Source organism: Ooceraea biroi, chromosome 2 (assembly GCF_003672135.1).
Source record: "Ooceraea biroi isolate clonal line C1 chromosome 2, Obir_v5.4, whole genome shotgun sequence".
Lineage (NCBI taxonomy): Eukaryota > Metazoa > Arthropoda > Insecta > Hymenoptera > Formicidae > Ooceraea > Ooceraea biroi.
In genome coordinates, this window is record NC_039507.1 from 12,899,383 (window position 1) to 12,915,908 (window position 16,526).

The following is a 16,526-nucleotide window of genomic DNA, read 5'->3' on the forward strand; positions in this document are numbered from 1 at the left end:
AAAGTAATTCAATAATGTGTATTTAATAAAAAGGATTTAACAAAAGAAACATATGAAAACGTGTAACACGTGAACATGTCGCAATTAAATTAACATTCTCGCACGTACATACGCGTAGATACGAGGAGATAAAGAGAACGATAACGCCCGCCGGACTCGTGATACTCCAAAATAATTTCGGAGAAATGAAAAAAGTTTTTGGGGCAGAAGTGCGCCTCCTCGGCGTTCGCGCTTGTAAAGGGTTGTACCGGAATTAATTTCACTGCGCAATTCCGTCCGCAACTCGTTCTCCATTGCGTAGTTGCAAGAGCTTCCTCCAAAGAAGAAAGAAAAGAAAAAAGGATAGGAACAAGAATGAACGCAAGACGGAAAAGCTTAAAAATTTTCCAGACACCATCGCACGGCGACAACGTGATGACAAACGAACCGAGAAAAAGCCGACATGAGGAATAACGAAGCGAGGAATGATGCAACGCTATGGCTAATGACAGCCGGCAGCAGCGTCGCGCGAGTAATTAATTATCCGCGAGATGAACGGGTTGCAAAACAACGAGTCGGCATCGTAATATACCCGATTCGATAATCGATTCGAATGGAGGCAGGTTCACTAACAAACGAACGATCTGCGGAACGATTTTCAGCAGCTACCTCGACATGCACGAACGCCGCTCGGACTCGGACGGTACATTTAATACGCAAAATAATTGCGTTCGTGCGCCATTCGTTTCTGCGACCCAGGGAAGAGACTAATCTCTCTCGACGTAATTCCCGCGGAGGCAGCTGAAGATATCCGACAGTTCCTGGATCACGGACGCTGCAAGCGGATCAACGATTATTATGACCGCGCGCGGGTGCGTCTCGCGATGATGTAACGAGAGTACAGCTTATCAAGTATTCACGTGACGATTTTCCAAAATCGCGTGGACGACTGAGCGAATTTGCGCCGAATCCCAGAAACGCTATTACCGGCGCAATTAGCAGATGTAGCGTTAAAGTGCCGCGATATACGAGGGTCCGATTAAAAGCGGTAATTCGCGGGCAAAAGAGGGAGGGATGCGAGGGATGGGAGACCGCGCTCGAATCGTTGATTACAGAGAAAGGGCTGGATACAATGTGTGTGTGTGTGTGTGTTCCGATACAGTGAAAAAAATATTCCACCCGTACAACGCACCGCGGCTAATTGTCGAATATTTAATCATTTAATCGGCCGGATCGGCGGATCGACTTTATAAGTCATAGATCGCCGTCTGTCTGCCCCGGATCCGGTAATAACTGGCATTTCTCGCGAACCCGAAATGACGTGACATATACTATATAACGTGCGCGTCGATACGGTGAAATATTCATTGAGTTTTCTTTACAATACGCCGTAATACGGCATTCGTTAAATTCCACGATGTGCGCTCATAAAACAGAGTCCGATAATCACGCCGAAAATAAAATATAAAATATAAAACAGTACTTTTAGCTTACTTTAGAACAGTCACTTAGTACCTTTATTCGTGTTGATAAATGACGTGTTTAACCAGTTCAGTGGTAATGACTCATACATGGGCGTAAAAAAGAAGTACCACAAGTGGTAATGACTCATATATGGGCACCTTGAATAACTCTGCCAATTTTTAACGGATTTGCGTGAAACTTGCTATACTTAGGTTTTCTAGGTCGCTGAATATGAATCCGGAGTCAAAATTGAGAAATTCAAAATGGCGGACCCAATATGGCGGCTTCTAGTGACTAACGGTATTCCATTATGGATAATCTTGCCTCCGTTATTAGCTGGTGAAATATTATCACGACCTCAGAGTGCGCCACAGGGAGGCTACGATAGGATTTTATACTCCATGTTTTTGTTTTTTGTTTTTTTTATATTTTTAATTTTTTTGTTTTTTTTTAATTAAAAAAAAATGTTTGAAATACAGTTTGAATGTCTTAAACCAATCTGTTATCTGCGACCAAAGGAGCATACCGAGTGATACATTTTCATTATGGAATTACAAAGTTAGCCACCTGAAGCCGCCATGTTGGAACCGCCATTTTGAATTTCTCAATTTTGACTCCGGATTCATATTCAGTGACCCAAAAAACCCCTTATAGGTAAGCTTTCATGTAAAATATGTAATTATTCGCTCTTACCACTTTTGGCACAAAACGTTGACTTCGAGTCCACCACTGAACTGGTTAACGAACATGTATTTATAAAGGTACATATATTGTGAGATTTACATCAATTTACTACTGTTGATGAAAAAAAAGAAAACACTCTGTTAAAAGCTTAAGAAGAAGCTTAAAAAATTCATACATATATCTCTATACATAGAAATATTGAATTGTATAACATATATTCGTCCAGTTTTTTTAAATAATTTTAATAATAAATATATGTTTTAACTTGTATTATTAAGAATACTAAAGGGCAGAGAATTATGTGTGACAACCCAATACATTCTATTTCTGTATTGAATCTGATTGTGAGTTATACTTCATCGTCATACCTTGCTTTGCATACGGGTGTGTGTACACTGATAAAAATCAATGCAAATTTACAAAGGAAATTTACCTTAATTTTTAGGATTTTTACTAAAGATGTGTATTTTTTCTCTTGGTTTAATTGAAAATACAGGAATTTTATGAAAAATGAAGTGAATCTGGTATTTTTACACATTAGTTGTAAATTAGTTTCCGGTATTGAAAAATTCACCCATAACATTACATATATGTGCTTAAATTTCACTCCTATACAGTAAATTTACAGTCTAGCGTTGGATTTTACTCTCAGTATCGTGATATGATAGTATTTCAGTAAAATATGGAGTATGCTTGTATAAAGAATTTCATCATCCTAACATGCGCATGCGGTGCTTGCATTGTAGTTTTGGCCGTATAGAATCCACATTAGAAGATCAGGTGTCACTAAACAAAAACAGAAGATGTTACAGTAATTCACAAGTTAAGTCCATAATAAATCATGTACTTTTAACATCAGACAGTAAACTGAAAAACTATTTAACGGAAACTTGATTCCATTGGAATGATAATTTGAACGTTTTGAAATAAAATTACAAATCATTCTGTAACTCTTTTACAGCATATATCAAAGGTTAAAAATGACCACCGATTTTCAGAGTAAAATTTTTGTTAGTGTAGTTTCAACGTCTCGTCAGGCATTGGCATTTTTTGCTACATTCTATCAAACCTTGCACGTATAATATGACTTGAAAAGTTTACGCTCTTCTCAGATTTGCCAAATGTAATGTTAAATAAACAAATCCTCACCATTTGACGTACGCTTCACTTTTCGACGATGAAATTCAGATTTCGCTGGTCGCAGTGACGAGAAACGGTCCCACTCTCCTCAAGACGTATATGTACATATGTGTATGTATGTGTATATATATATATATTTGCTTCCTTCGCGTCACGTACATCGCGATGAAACGATGAACAAATATTATTTCTCGCGCCAGCGAGAACGCTTCTATCAAGGCATTACGTTATCGGCTGGCGTGCTCCAGTCTTACCCCATGTTCCCTTTTGGACCAATCGTTCGCGCATGACCTGCGACGCTCGTGTCTGCTTCAACCTAAGAGTCAAATCGAGATTTATTGTCTGCTATTTACTTTTTCAGGAACCCAAATGCTTATACATTTTATTAAAAATACGGTTACGGTTTAATTTACGGTTCGATTCAGTTTACAACCCTGCATTTTAATATTATATCGCATGATCGCGGTGTCATAAACTTTATAATCCGCGAGAATCGTCTGCATCAAGACGCTACGTGACTCTTCTCACGTCTTTATTCTCTGAAAAGGGAAGAGAGAACTTGCGACGACGCCCGCAACATGAATCTTGCGAAGGAAGTATGTTTAAAATATAGATACATACAATATAACTGTGTAAAAATATAAATCTGAATATAGATAGGAAAAGTTACCGCGTGCGCCTTCGCTATTGGTAATTATTATAATATTGTAGCAAGAATTTGCATTAACAGCGACGTTTGTTTCACAATAAATACGCAATACACGCGCAGAGTTCAATATCAATATTATCGTATATTTAATATAATATCAATATCAAACTCTCGTACCTCATAATTATAACGTAATACGTTGTCATGACGCGCGTTGCACGCGTCAATATCGATACACTCGCAAAGTGCGCTGGCATTGTAATATCCGTTTTATTAACGCGAATGTGTTGCGAATGTGCACATTTACATACGTAATCCCATCTCTGCATTTTCTTTCGTTAAATCTCGAAGCGTGCATTAATTAAGAAAAATTCAGAGCTCTTCTCTCAGCAAAAATTCCTAGCGTGTTCTAATTATGGAGATCTTTTGCGCTTCAAGAAATCTTTTGTGAAGCAAGAAAGTTCAAACGAGCGAACAAAGCTTCAACGATGTTGTAAACGTACAACGCAATATCGTATTCCAATTGGAACATTTACAGATTTAAAAAATAACGTGATATCGATGTTTTACATAATTAATACGTGTATACAAGATAAGTACGCGATCATGCGAGAATGCGAACCGCAACACGCTTTCCGATTTGCAAGCTCGTCGAAAAATGGGTCACCAGCGACAAAGTTGCGAGATAAATTATCGACTTTGGCAGAGTTACTGGGCCGGCCGAAGTGATCTCGTAGGACTTCGACAAGGAAATGGATGGCATGAGAAAATCGATTTATTTTCGTTCGTCGCAATACATAAACATCCTCGGGAATACGTTAACATAACGTGCATTAATTACGTGTGCGAGTCACTTTGTTCTCAAATCTCGCTTGTTATATTGTGGCATTATTGTACAGTGATCTGGCGCGCGTACAATTTTTATAATTCCACAACACTATTTCTAATAACATACCTATCATATGCAAAATTATTTGTAATAAAAATCTGTAATATACGCGAGAAAATTAATCAACATGTATTGTTTCATAACAAATTTGTTCATTGAAGCGGCCAGTCTCTTCTATGTTTTATACTTGTACGCAGAAATAATATAATAAAATATATATTATAACTAGCAATAAATATTTAATAAAACGATAATTATATCATTAATTAAACGCCGTCTGTTTACCACACGATACCCATTCCACTGCGCGCAGTAGTAAGAGTACAGCATTGAAGCGACGAATTTGATGAATTTGTCATTATCACAGGATTACTAAAACATGACAAGCATTCGCATAAAGCTTTTGCCAGAAACAATTTTCTCTGAGAAATTTGTCACGAACGAGATATATTGCCGGTTGCTACTTTGTTGAAATGTTACGTACACGTATGCACGTACGGCAAAACACATATAATATTTATACACGGCGGGGAACGCGCTTAATGGAAATTTACGCTGAAATAAAGCTCGTTGAACTCGTCGAGATAAGCACATCCGCGGCATTCCAGTTTGTTTTATTGAATAAAATCTGATGCTTTCGTGCGATATGCGCGAAAACACGTTTCGTTTCACGGTTCGTCCCGGGTTGTCGTATCCGAGCACGGGAAATAGCGCGGGCCTGCTGCTGCTGGGGGCCACTTTATCGAGTAAAGTCACTACAGCAGCTTTTACAGGAATTACTCACTGAATCGCGGCGAAGTGAGGCGGCTCCGACATAAGTAAAGTGTACACAATGGATTCATCGCGGCGCAGCGCAGCGAGAATCCTGACGCTCCGCACTCGCGCCGCTTCATCGAATTAATCTTAGTCCACGGGCTTTTACCATGATCGTGGGAATCGTGAAAAATGATCCTATTTATCTCGTTTAAGACGAGATCTATCAGTCGGAGTGCATCAGATTTATCCCGGACCGCTGCATGCAAACTGGCCTTTCGTTATTTCACTCGCCGCTTCGTATCGTTGAGAATGATGGCACTGAATTACAGTAATTAAACATTTACCGAGTCATGCACCCGTCTTCATGAGATTTTAAATCATCGTTTGAATCACGCAACGTGAATCACTTCATAAGCATATTCAAATTGTTCTCGTTATTTTTTTTCTTTTAAATATAACATGACTTTTTCCGAGGCGAGGAATAAATGGAAGGTAATGCAGCTGCTCGTGAAAATTGAGTTCGCGAAAGGAGCTGCCAGCAGAAATTAGCACGTTAAAGTGCAGAGCGTGTGTGCGCGTATACGTACGAATCGTACAAAAGGAGTGCACGATGACGAAGGGACAGCCTCGACTCACATTCCGCACGTTTGCCGAATAAATTACGCGATTTCTAATTAAGTACAGCTAAAGTGCTTATTAGAGTTGGCTCGTTAATCATTCGTCCGTGTGACATTTTTCCATTGAAAAACGTTCGTACAAATGTGCTCGATGTGCTGTCGCGCACGCAAATCGCTTTTGTGAAACATAGTCTGCTAACGAAAGAAACATTCGTCCTGTCCTTTATTGTTGCTTCTCGATCCAGTGTAATTTAGTCTAATTAGACCTGCGTACAAAAACGACGTAGACACAAGCATGAATGATTGCGTATTCTAGGTACTGCAGCAAATCTCAACATCAAGCAAAGACCAAAAAAATCTTCTGTATTAATATTTTTATATTAATATAACTAATATAATTAATATTAATTTTGATGTTGTTACTTTTTGTTACATACATATAAAATATAATAATCGATTATTTTAATGCATGTTAGGCTGCGAACGATACTTTCTGTTCAGCGGCTGTGATGTCCTGATTGCAATAAATAATTCATGACTGCTATTCGATTCGATTGCAATTTAGCGTATTTCACTAATTGCAATAAAGCAGCAACTGCGACCGATCTGCGATGCTTGTAACACGCGGCACGGCGCGAACGGCAATTACACAAAGTATTCCTTAATGTAGAAGAGAATATGAGATCGAACTCGCGTCATTGCAAATTCCACTTTTACTCCAGACAATCTACAGTTCCAAAAATACTCTTGAAAATACGAGCGCTTGCTCTGTTCATCGAGCGAGCACGTTAAGAATACGCTTTGCTTGATGTTTCTAAATCACAGCGCCGACCATTTGTCATTTGTCGTTCCGGTATCCTCCAGCGAGGAGGACACATTTAAAGCGGAAACTTTCTTCAGCACGTTCGCAGGATTACTAGTCTCGTTATTTTCCCGTAACTCGGCCGACCTTCTTTTGACGACGGGAAAGGAGAGAGAGACAGAGGAACCGGATGTGCGACCAATTTTCATGGCGCGCGCGCGACACCGGGACGAGCCGCGTATCTCATTGCAGTAAGCGGATGACCCAATTTCGTAACAATGCACGCCGCCGGCGAGCGTCGGTGTGGGCGAACGAGACGCAGACAAACAGGAGCAGGGTAGAGAAAATCGGGGAAGGAAAGGGAGTGCGGGAGAGACGGACCGCTTTTATCGCCGGGTTGCAGTAGGCGAACACTGGGTTTCCTGGGTTTGGAAGGGCGCATTTATGAGCGGCACCCGCGAGCTTATTTATATCTGCACGTTAAACGTAAGGGAAGAATTCTCGCGTCGAACGGGTGTTTCATCTCGCCGATCGTTCGCGCTTTATTCCGCGTGAAAACGCGCGTTCTTCACGCGTGCGTCTCCGCGAGCTGTTGCCGAGTAGAAAACGCGATCAACGCTCGTCCGTCTCCGAGGAGTCGGAGAATTACGGGCGTGCGCGCGGTGGGAGACAATAACAAAGTACCAAAGTACCAGCGACCGCGAATTTAATTCATGAAACTACCCTCCCGGGGACACGTCGCCTCCCCGTCCTGTCCTCCTCCTTCCGAAATAAAGCTCTGCTTGCCAAGTGAAATAGCGTCTCCGGGAGGAGGAATATGCATTTGTGCGTTTGCCTGGGAGGAGATGGGTCCGCGAAAGGCTTAATTCGCGCCCGGCGACAACGCGACAACGGCCAAGACCGGGGGCAATGCAGGCAAGCGTAAGGATGAGCACGAGACGGACAGGGTGGCGCGACCCCGAGCGCGCGCACGGTTTTACGCGCACTCGCGCGAGCCGAAATTCATGCGGGGGGCGCAGGAACTGATATTTCCCAGAGAATGAATCACCCTTATACAAACGGACCGACACACCGCGGTAACGGCGGCACAATAGTTGGACAATAGCAAAAGCGCGCTGGTTGTTAGCGCTGGTAGCCGGCGAAAAGGGGATGGATACCGGCTAGAGAGGGTGGAGGGCGGTCGGAGGATGCGTCAGAGGGTGAGGCGGAACGCTCACGAGTGCTCATGAGAGAGCGCACGACAAGGGCAGAAGATTTCGTGGGTCGCTTCCCTCCGCGCGCGTACGAGCGAGGTAGCCGAGTGGTAAAAGGGGCCGCCAAGGGGTTGCCGGGGGTTGGAGAGAGAAGGAGAGACGTGGAAGGATGGAGGAGGGCTGGGACTGTGCTCTCTAGACGGAAACAGGATGAAGGTGCGCCTTTCCGCGTGCAAACCGCGCTGCTGCGCCGAGCCGCACCGCCAACAGCCGCGCAAATTAAATAACCCACATCCATTAAAAGCGTTGCCGTTACTCTTCCGGGTTCGTACCCGGTTACCAAGCACTTAATGTCCAATTAACGTATCACGTAAATCGGTTGATAGAACTGAGCGCGAGCGCGAACGTGTCACGCGGCTCGCGATGATTTATGATTTTAGCTACGTTTAAACGGCTCCGACGGTGAATCAGGTCATGCTATTCGCGTCTAAACTTGATAAGCATAGGTTGCATTCAACCGAAACCACGATTGCTAATCCTGTTGCTAATGGGAAATTAAATTTGCTATGAAAAAGTTCAGATAATCGCGCTCTTAAGCCCGATTTAGACGATGCAATATATTGCGCAGGATTTGACGCAATTTTTAAAGAAACATTGCAGAATATCATACACAAATTGCAAACAAATTGCATGTGTTTCGTAAATTGCGCAAGATATCGAAAACGTGCTTTATTCCTGAACAATTGTTTGTCTGCTGGCATGCGCCATGGTTTGTACGTCTCGAGATCTGTTCTTTTTAGAATGAACTGTCTGCACTAATACAAGAAGTATATACATCTGTTCGTTTTAGCTGACTGTACTAGTGCAGAAAGGACCTCGAAAAAGAACAAACTTTTGTTACTTATTTATTTATAATTAGTGCAAGGTTATGATAATCGCCTCTGTATTATTCGTTTTGTTATACATATATGTTTCTATTAATAAGCACGCTATTCCTACTGATACGTTTCTCCATGTTTTCAGTTTGTACATATTGCGTATACAAGTGCATATTACGCAAATCTTGTGTCAAATAAAATGCACAGTATAAAACACAATACAATTCAACGGCAAGCAATTCTTACAGCAAAAAATTGCTCAAGAAATTGCATCAAATCTAGCGCAATATAATGCATAGTCTAAAACGGGCTTTACACGCGATCGAACATGTGCAATTTTATCATTGATTCTTACGAGATTAGACTGCACGAGTGCACGTTATTTTATAATCTATGAATCGCCCATATTCGCTGACGATTCCGCAGCAGAAATAAGCGCTTCTGCATAAATAATTAATTAAGACATGTTGGTTTACTTAGCTACATTATTCGGAATTGTCAACCTGTCATTTTCATTTATACTACTCCTTTCGTTAAAAGGTCTGAATGATACGCGAGCTCTCCGTAAATAGAGCTAAGAGAAACGAGGCAACGTTGCATCTAGATTCCATTGACACGATAACTGATGAGAAGCATTTCTTTTCACGGCGCCGTACTTTACATGCACCTATACCTACATATATTTAAATGACCGTTCCTTGGCGTTCATGAAATTTAAAACCTATCGACCCGTATGGAGCAACTAGATTCTCACGAGATTGCTCCTTTGAGGTCTGGTCAATCGCGGCGTCACTCATGGTCCTGGTTTATCAAGCTGCCCTTCACTCTCTTGCAAGGCTTTCATGAAATTTAATAGGTTATTCGATATACTCTTCGCTTTTTCACGTCAAGTCGCGCTCATAAGAAACAAAGGACGCGCACGCTAATACATTTCTGTCCTACTTCTCTTCCATCTCTCCTCTCACATAATAATTTATCGGCACACTTTTCATGCACGACTTTTGATTTTGATAATTGCGTAGCATAACGTTAACGCGGAAAATATTTTCGATTTAATAAACGTTTTAATGCACGTCACGATTACATCAGGAGAGAGAGAGAGAGCGCTTCTTATTTATATATTATTACTTATATTATTATTTATAATTATTATTTCTATACCAGCCAAGAAACCACTAATTTTCGTGGAAATGATATTACCAACTTCACGTTGCGGCACCGGTAATCTAATGGTCATCCCCTTCGTTTTGTATAATAAAATGGGGGGCATTACCGAGACAGAGTTCCCTACGCTTTGCTCGGAGGCGAAACACTTCACGGGAAAATTCAATAGATAGCCGAACGATGGAGGATGTTGTAGAGATTGTTCCGTTGCGCGTGATCTATGGGGGCACCGTGGCCCGGTCTACCCCATAGCCTTCTCCAAGTATCGAAGTGCCTGCGACAACTCTCCTGTTCGATTCGCCGTTCCTCCTGAAACGAGATCGAAGCGCGGAATGATACGTGATCACAGATAAAAAGCTGGACGAAACGTTTTGCAAACGTTTGGCCAAACATGATCGTACTGCTGTGAAATAAAGGCGTAATGTTTATTTGCAGGATACCATTTCATTTTACGAAGCAGCAAATTCGTGACGGAATCCATGTTCATAATACAAAACATAATACGCACCGTGTGCGAAAGGACTGATAATTAAAAATATTTAAAAAATACCTATTTGCAATAAAATTATTGGGAAATACCATTTCAATTTAATAAATATTATTAAATATTTTGTTTTAACTCTCATCGTGATTCCATCATAAAGCTTCCATCCCATGCAATTACTGCGTTATTTCATTATTAATGTAACCTACATTTAGTCCCATCGCGGCAATGGTTATAAATCAATTTTTAATGGCATTGATTAATCAGTTTTAGTGCATAGTCAAAATTTCAAGCTATTTTCCGGTGGACTTTCCGTACTTCACTTTTACTAAATCCGCTGCTATGATGGATTCATTTTTCGCAAAATAAAACCGATTAAAGATGCAATTTCGGATCGATTTAATTTTAGTGGTATTTTCAATACTGAGAAATATGATAGCCGTAACAGACGAATCCATTAAAAATCCCGTGTGATTTTATTGTGCGCATCGTGTGTATTGCATATGAATTTGGTCAGCAATTGACGAGAGATCGGTTACAATTAATCGCGCCTCGAATTTAGCATCCGACATCGCGCGATCATCATCGATCATGCGTCAGTACTCACCAGATCCCTGTTCCGTTTACGTCGTATCTGCTCGGCGAGATCCGCAATGTACTCCCGATTGCCAATATTGAACGCAGGAAACCTGCAAAAAAGGGGAAGACGCACGTCACACTCGGCTTTCATATCCTTTCTTTGATGGACGCGACGCTCCTGCGGAAATGACGAGGCACGAGGTGCGTCGAGGTGCAGATTACGGAAGTAAGGGTTCCAGGAGAGAATGTAGGACGATCTATCTAACAAGACGACGCGAGAGCGAACCGTGTCAGAGATCCCCTCGAGTTTAAAACTGTAACATTTAGTGTAATCACACTATCGAAAGATAAATGTAGAATGTAAATCACGAGTGAAACCAATAAATTGTGTGATGAGAACAAAGTAGGTAACTTGAATAAAAGATACTCAGTTTGAAAATTAGAACATAAAAAATAGAAAATTTTTATCACTCGAGATGTTATTAAATAAAGCATGTGCAGTTCGGGGACATTATTAACATTGTCCAGAAATGATTGGATAATCTATATATTTTTGGGAAATGTCGAAATCTGATGTAAATTCTTCTCTATTTTTATCGGCCAGCTAGCTGGCATATTTCATTTATTTTACGCTAACAACGCGAAAATTTATTTTACGCTATAACGGAACATATTTGAACACACGTGTATCGATCGGATGCTATATCGATCTTCGTGCGTTTCTAATCTCGCTGCGACAGGTAGCGTCCCTTTTTACTGTCGTAAAAACGGTAGAATCACGGAGGAAAAAGCCTTTTTTAAGTGAATAATACCGAGCATGTTTTCCCCCACGCGTTATCACTGCGTGCGGACAGATAATCGAGGATGATTAATTACTACGGGCGCCGGATGTCAGCCGACTGTGTTATAAACAATGCGACACCTCTGCTACGCAACTTTCATACGCTATTCCATTAAATGTTATCAAAGTGTCTCGTTACACGTTAGGTTAGCGTTGCTCCTATTTGCATCCACCGTTACGACCGTTTACACGTGGGGTTTATCGAACGATAAATCGGGGTATTATCCCATCGGGTGCAACGCCAGAAAAGGCAGTTACGTTAGTTGGCTCCGGACGGCGAAGCCCATAAAAATATTTTCCCGTGGAAAGACAATGATGGAAAACGTATATAGATATTAGTCCGTGGTCCTGACGCATTATAAATTCAATTTGGGATATCACAGCTGCGCCACGACGCCTGCACGAAGTTGTATTACATCTGCAGCTGAAAACTAGGTCGTTCCTGGAAAACCCTACGCTCCCCCTTACGATTATTCTGCAATCGAGTTCTCTTTTTTTTCGGCGGTATCCCTTCTTCGAGAAACGGAAGATTCACGTTTCGCTTCTTCACCGAGAAATTTCAGAACAGAGATACACCGGCGTGCGAAACATCGGTCTGCAATAATATATTTATGCGCGCGAGAGCTTACGTAAGATCGAGCACTTTTTAGAGAAGATCCGGCTGTTTCCGAGGAACATATTCTTCGCGGAGAGATATCCCTCGAAAAATTATCCTGATGAATATTTAGCGCACAGGGGAGGGGAAAATGAGGGCGAGATTGAGCAGGAACGGACAGGTGGAATGGTCGAGGTCGAGTGCATCCAGGTCAATTGGTTGATTACCTGTAATGTAGTTACATCCCTCGAGTGTCGTATTACCGCTAACCGATTCCACCGACATGTCTCGTCGTGTTTGTCGTACTTGCGAGATGCAAATTGAAAAATTAACTGCGCCGAGCCCGGCATTATAATCGAGAAACTGACATTTGCTTTATGAGAAACGGAGAACGGAAAAAAGAGGCGGGTGTATTGTGCCGTGCGCATGTCATCGTGCTCATCTCTCTCTCGTGTTCTCTCTGCTCGTGTATATTTTATACAAGATGTCAGTCTTTCATGACAGATTGTTAAAAGTAAAAAAAACACGAGAGATCTCGGCAGAATTGAAAAAGGGAGAAAATAAAGAGCGGAAAGAACGGGGAAAATGTTGAGGAAGCATAAATGCGTGCGCTTTGAGGTATTGTATAAAAGAAGGAGACAGACGATATCATGCGGTGATATTGTCATACATAATAATATACAAGGTGCTCGGTTTAGCATTTGGCAAAATTAATTGTGATTTTAATACTCGAGCGTGCACGTGTCTCCCCATCAAAAGTGTACGAAATATTAAATTCTCTCTCTCTCTCTCTCTCTCTCTCTCTCTCTTTCTCTCTCGATTAAACTGGTAATCAATAACATATTTCCATCAAGAAAATTACAAACAACAAATGCTCTGGACATTACAATAATGACCAAACGTACACGATTATAAGCAATTTAACGTTATTACGACCAATTTCATAGCAACTATATCGTAACTTTATTGATTACTTTTTATCGTCTCGGCGCCTCGTCATCTCAACATTCGCATAACACAATGAATGAATGAACGGGCTTGAGGCACGCCATATAATATATTGTTTTTAAGTACACACGAAAAAATAATCTTCTTAATTAATACTGAATTAATTAATGTTACAAAATACTCAATCAATACTACATTAATATTAAAATCACAATAATAAATCAATATTTTTATATTTAGTAATTACAAATAAATATCAACACAATATATAAATTTTACATGTATGAATACTCAGCGAGATTGAAAAAGACCTGGACAGTCGGAGTGTTTGACATTCTCGAATTTACAGACGCGCAAAGTCATCTTCGATGATTGCATCCTGCGATCATCAGCATCATTCATCAAGCGACCGGACATTTCAGACAAGTGAGTCAATGTTCAACCAGCCACATGTTGTAACACGTGTACATCCGATTACTTACGATTCTATCATGTATCCCGGACGAGTGGCGTCTGTGACAACGTAGCGCGTGGTCTGCGGATGCGACCGATAGCGCCTGCTGGTTAACAAAGGCACCAATTCGACACCGCCCGTCAGTTCGTACACCTGAATCTCCTCCTTGTAGGGATTCCTCGGGTCCTGCAGTGGCTGCACGTCTGAAGTGATACCTGCGGAGGGAAAGAGCGTCGCCGGGAATCCTCGGTGCCGGGCTTGCTGAAAGCAAGTAGTAAGCTATTTACCTGGCACCGCTTTGTCATCGTAGAATTTATTCATGTCCGCGACGGCGAGAGGATTGGCGTTCCTCTTGTGCAATCTGTCGATCATCGAGTTACTCGTCCAGCCCTGAGGTGAATCAAAGAAAGAGAGAAAGAGAGAAGGAAGTCTTCAGTTAAATAGTTAAAGCGTTCTTTTTTTATTCAAGCTGCATTTGCTGCTAATTAAATTTCATTTTATTTACGCTACCAGCAGCCTAGTATTAAAAGAACTTTTGTGCTATCGAAATATTTGGCACAAATATTGCCCGTTTCGACGCACGAAGACACACGTGTATCGCAAGTAAAATGCAAAATCAACGCACGGAAGGATCGATGTTTCGCCCGCAAACAGATTCGCAACCGTAATTAGCCAAGTCGCGAGAGTTCATTCATCAATGTCGGTCTCGTTAGCCGACTAGTTACAAGCTTCTCGGCGTATTATAACGAAAAAAAGACGCTATAAATCCGCTCACCATAAATCCATACCCGCGGACAGGTAACGCGGTGCGCGATGAGAGAGAAAGAGAGATATCCGCACATTAGAGAAAGGTACGCGGAGAAGTATACCGGTAAGTTTAAAGGATCTCATCCAACGAGAAGACAATTCGGAAACGCAATGCGCTAATAAAGTTCAGTTTAAACTTTCTGGTTGCGGGTGAAAGGACTCCGAGAAGATCGTTTAATTAAGCGCGATGCGACGCGGTTACGCGGAGTGATTAATTAATAATTAAGAATCGCATGTGTCCCTTTTCTTCCCGCTCCTCGGAAAAGACAGTCGAGATGCAATTGGAAATCGAGAATAATCGCCAGCTTAAAGAAGGGTTGCCCGGTTGCAACTCCGCGGAATTGTCGGCGGTGGAACGGATTCGCAATATTCTTTTGATATCCACTGCGCACTTTCGAGGGCGGATTTATATTTGAAACGAATGAATTACCGCGCCAGCCGATTGCGTTTAATTGATAACGCCACGCTTTCGATATCAAGTGCGGCGCGATCGCTCGCCAAATAAATCCAGCAAATAATTTCGTAGCACGAAAGTCATAGCTATCGCACGTGACGCGATCTACACGAATTATATATAATACTATTTCAACGACGCGAAGTCGTTATTGCGAAAACAACAGCAATAATTTCTACAAATTATTTCCACCGACTCCTGCGCAATGATGTAGAAAAAATTGTTGATTCGCGTGCGTATACAATATTCTATATTGTATTAATATATATTGTGCATCATATTATTGCATATATGTATATAATATTTCAAATTATATTATTTATATTATTCAATTTAAATTATATTATTAATATTATTACTGCATATAATTATTGTATATCATATTACAGTATAATAGAGCACTAATGTGATATATTATAGTTTACGCAAAAGTTATTTTGTATATTTATTTCGGACGAATGTGACTGTGTGATTTATTCTGCTAAATCCTGATTAATTTACTCGATCTTGCGTTTTATCGAGCGTAAAATTACGCGATCCGTAATTTCTGTTTTGCACTATCATCGTACGCTAAAATAGTTAATCGAACTCATATGAGCGTACGCAAGCACATGTAAACAAACTTATCAGCAATATCACAAATACCATTGGCAACCCCCGTTTCGACGTATGCGGAATTATGAAAATTACATATTCGCCAGATCGAAGAGCAATTTCCTTGATGAACTTATATTTAACCGGAAACGTCAGCGGCCGAAACTGGCGTGCGAGTGCATTTCAAAAGCACCCATCTAAAATGCTGTTTACGCTAATTGCGCGTAAAATGATCCGCCGCGCCGCGTCAACGATTGTAACGCGCTGTCGATATTCCGGTTGCCATCGAACGCACGCCTGAATAATTATTGCAAAAGGTGGACTGCGTGATATTCGTGACGATGATGGAAAAGCGATGGCGGAGAGTCGGCAAAAATAATACCCCGAGAATTTCACCCGCGAAAAACGGTTTCTCTTCATCCGCCAGGTCTCGCACGGTCAGATTAGCCGCGCGCACATTCGTCACACACACGATATATAAATAAATACGGTGACTCCACCACGCCCCCACGTGGGCCAATTTATCGCGTTTATAACCGCGTGCAAAAAAATACG

The 16,526-nt window shown here is 41.3% G+C and overlaps 1 protein-coding gene across 1 annotated transcript in view; it reads right to left on the bottom strand.

Moving 5' to 3' along the window:
* Nucleotides 1–2,602: 2,602 nt before the first annotated feature.
* The window catches only part of LOC105278940, a 28,499-nt gene continuing 14,575 nt past the window's right edge, over nt 2,603–16,526 (bottom strand). Inside the window, exons 4-7 of the mRNA XM_026975530.1 lie at nt 14,404–14,506; nt 14,145–14,331; nt 11,307–11,388; nt 2,603–10,524 (exon numbers count right to left, since the gene is read on the bottom strand). Of these exons, the coding sequence (XP_026831331.1) occupies nt 10,378–10,524; nt 11,307–11,388; nt 14,145–14,331; nt 14,404–14,506 (519 nt within the window). The 3' untranslated portion in view covers nt 2,603–10,377. The remainder of the gene's footprint in view (nt 10,525–11,306; nt 11,389–14,144; nt 14,332–14,403; nt 14,507–16,526) is intronic.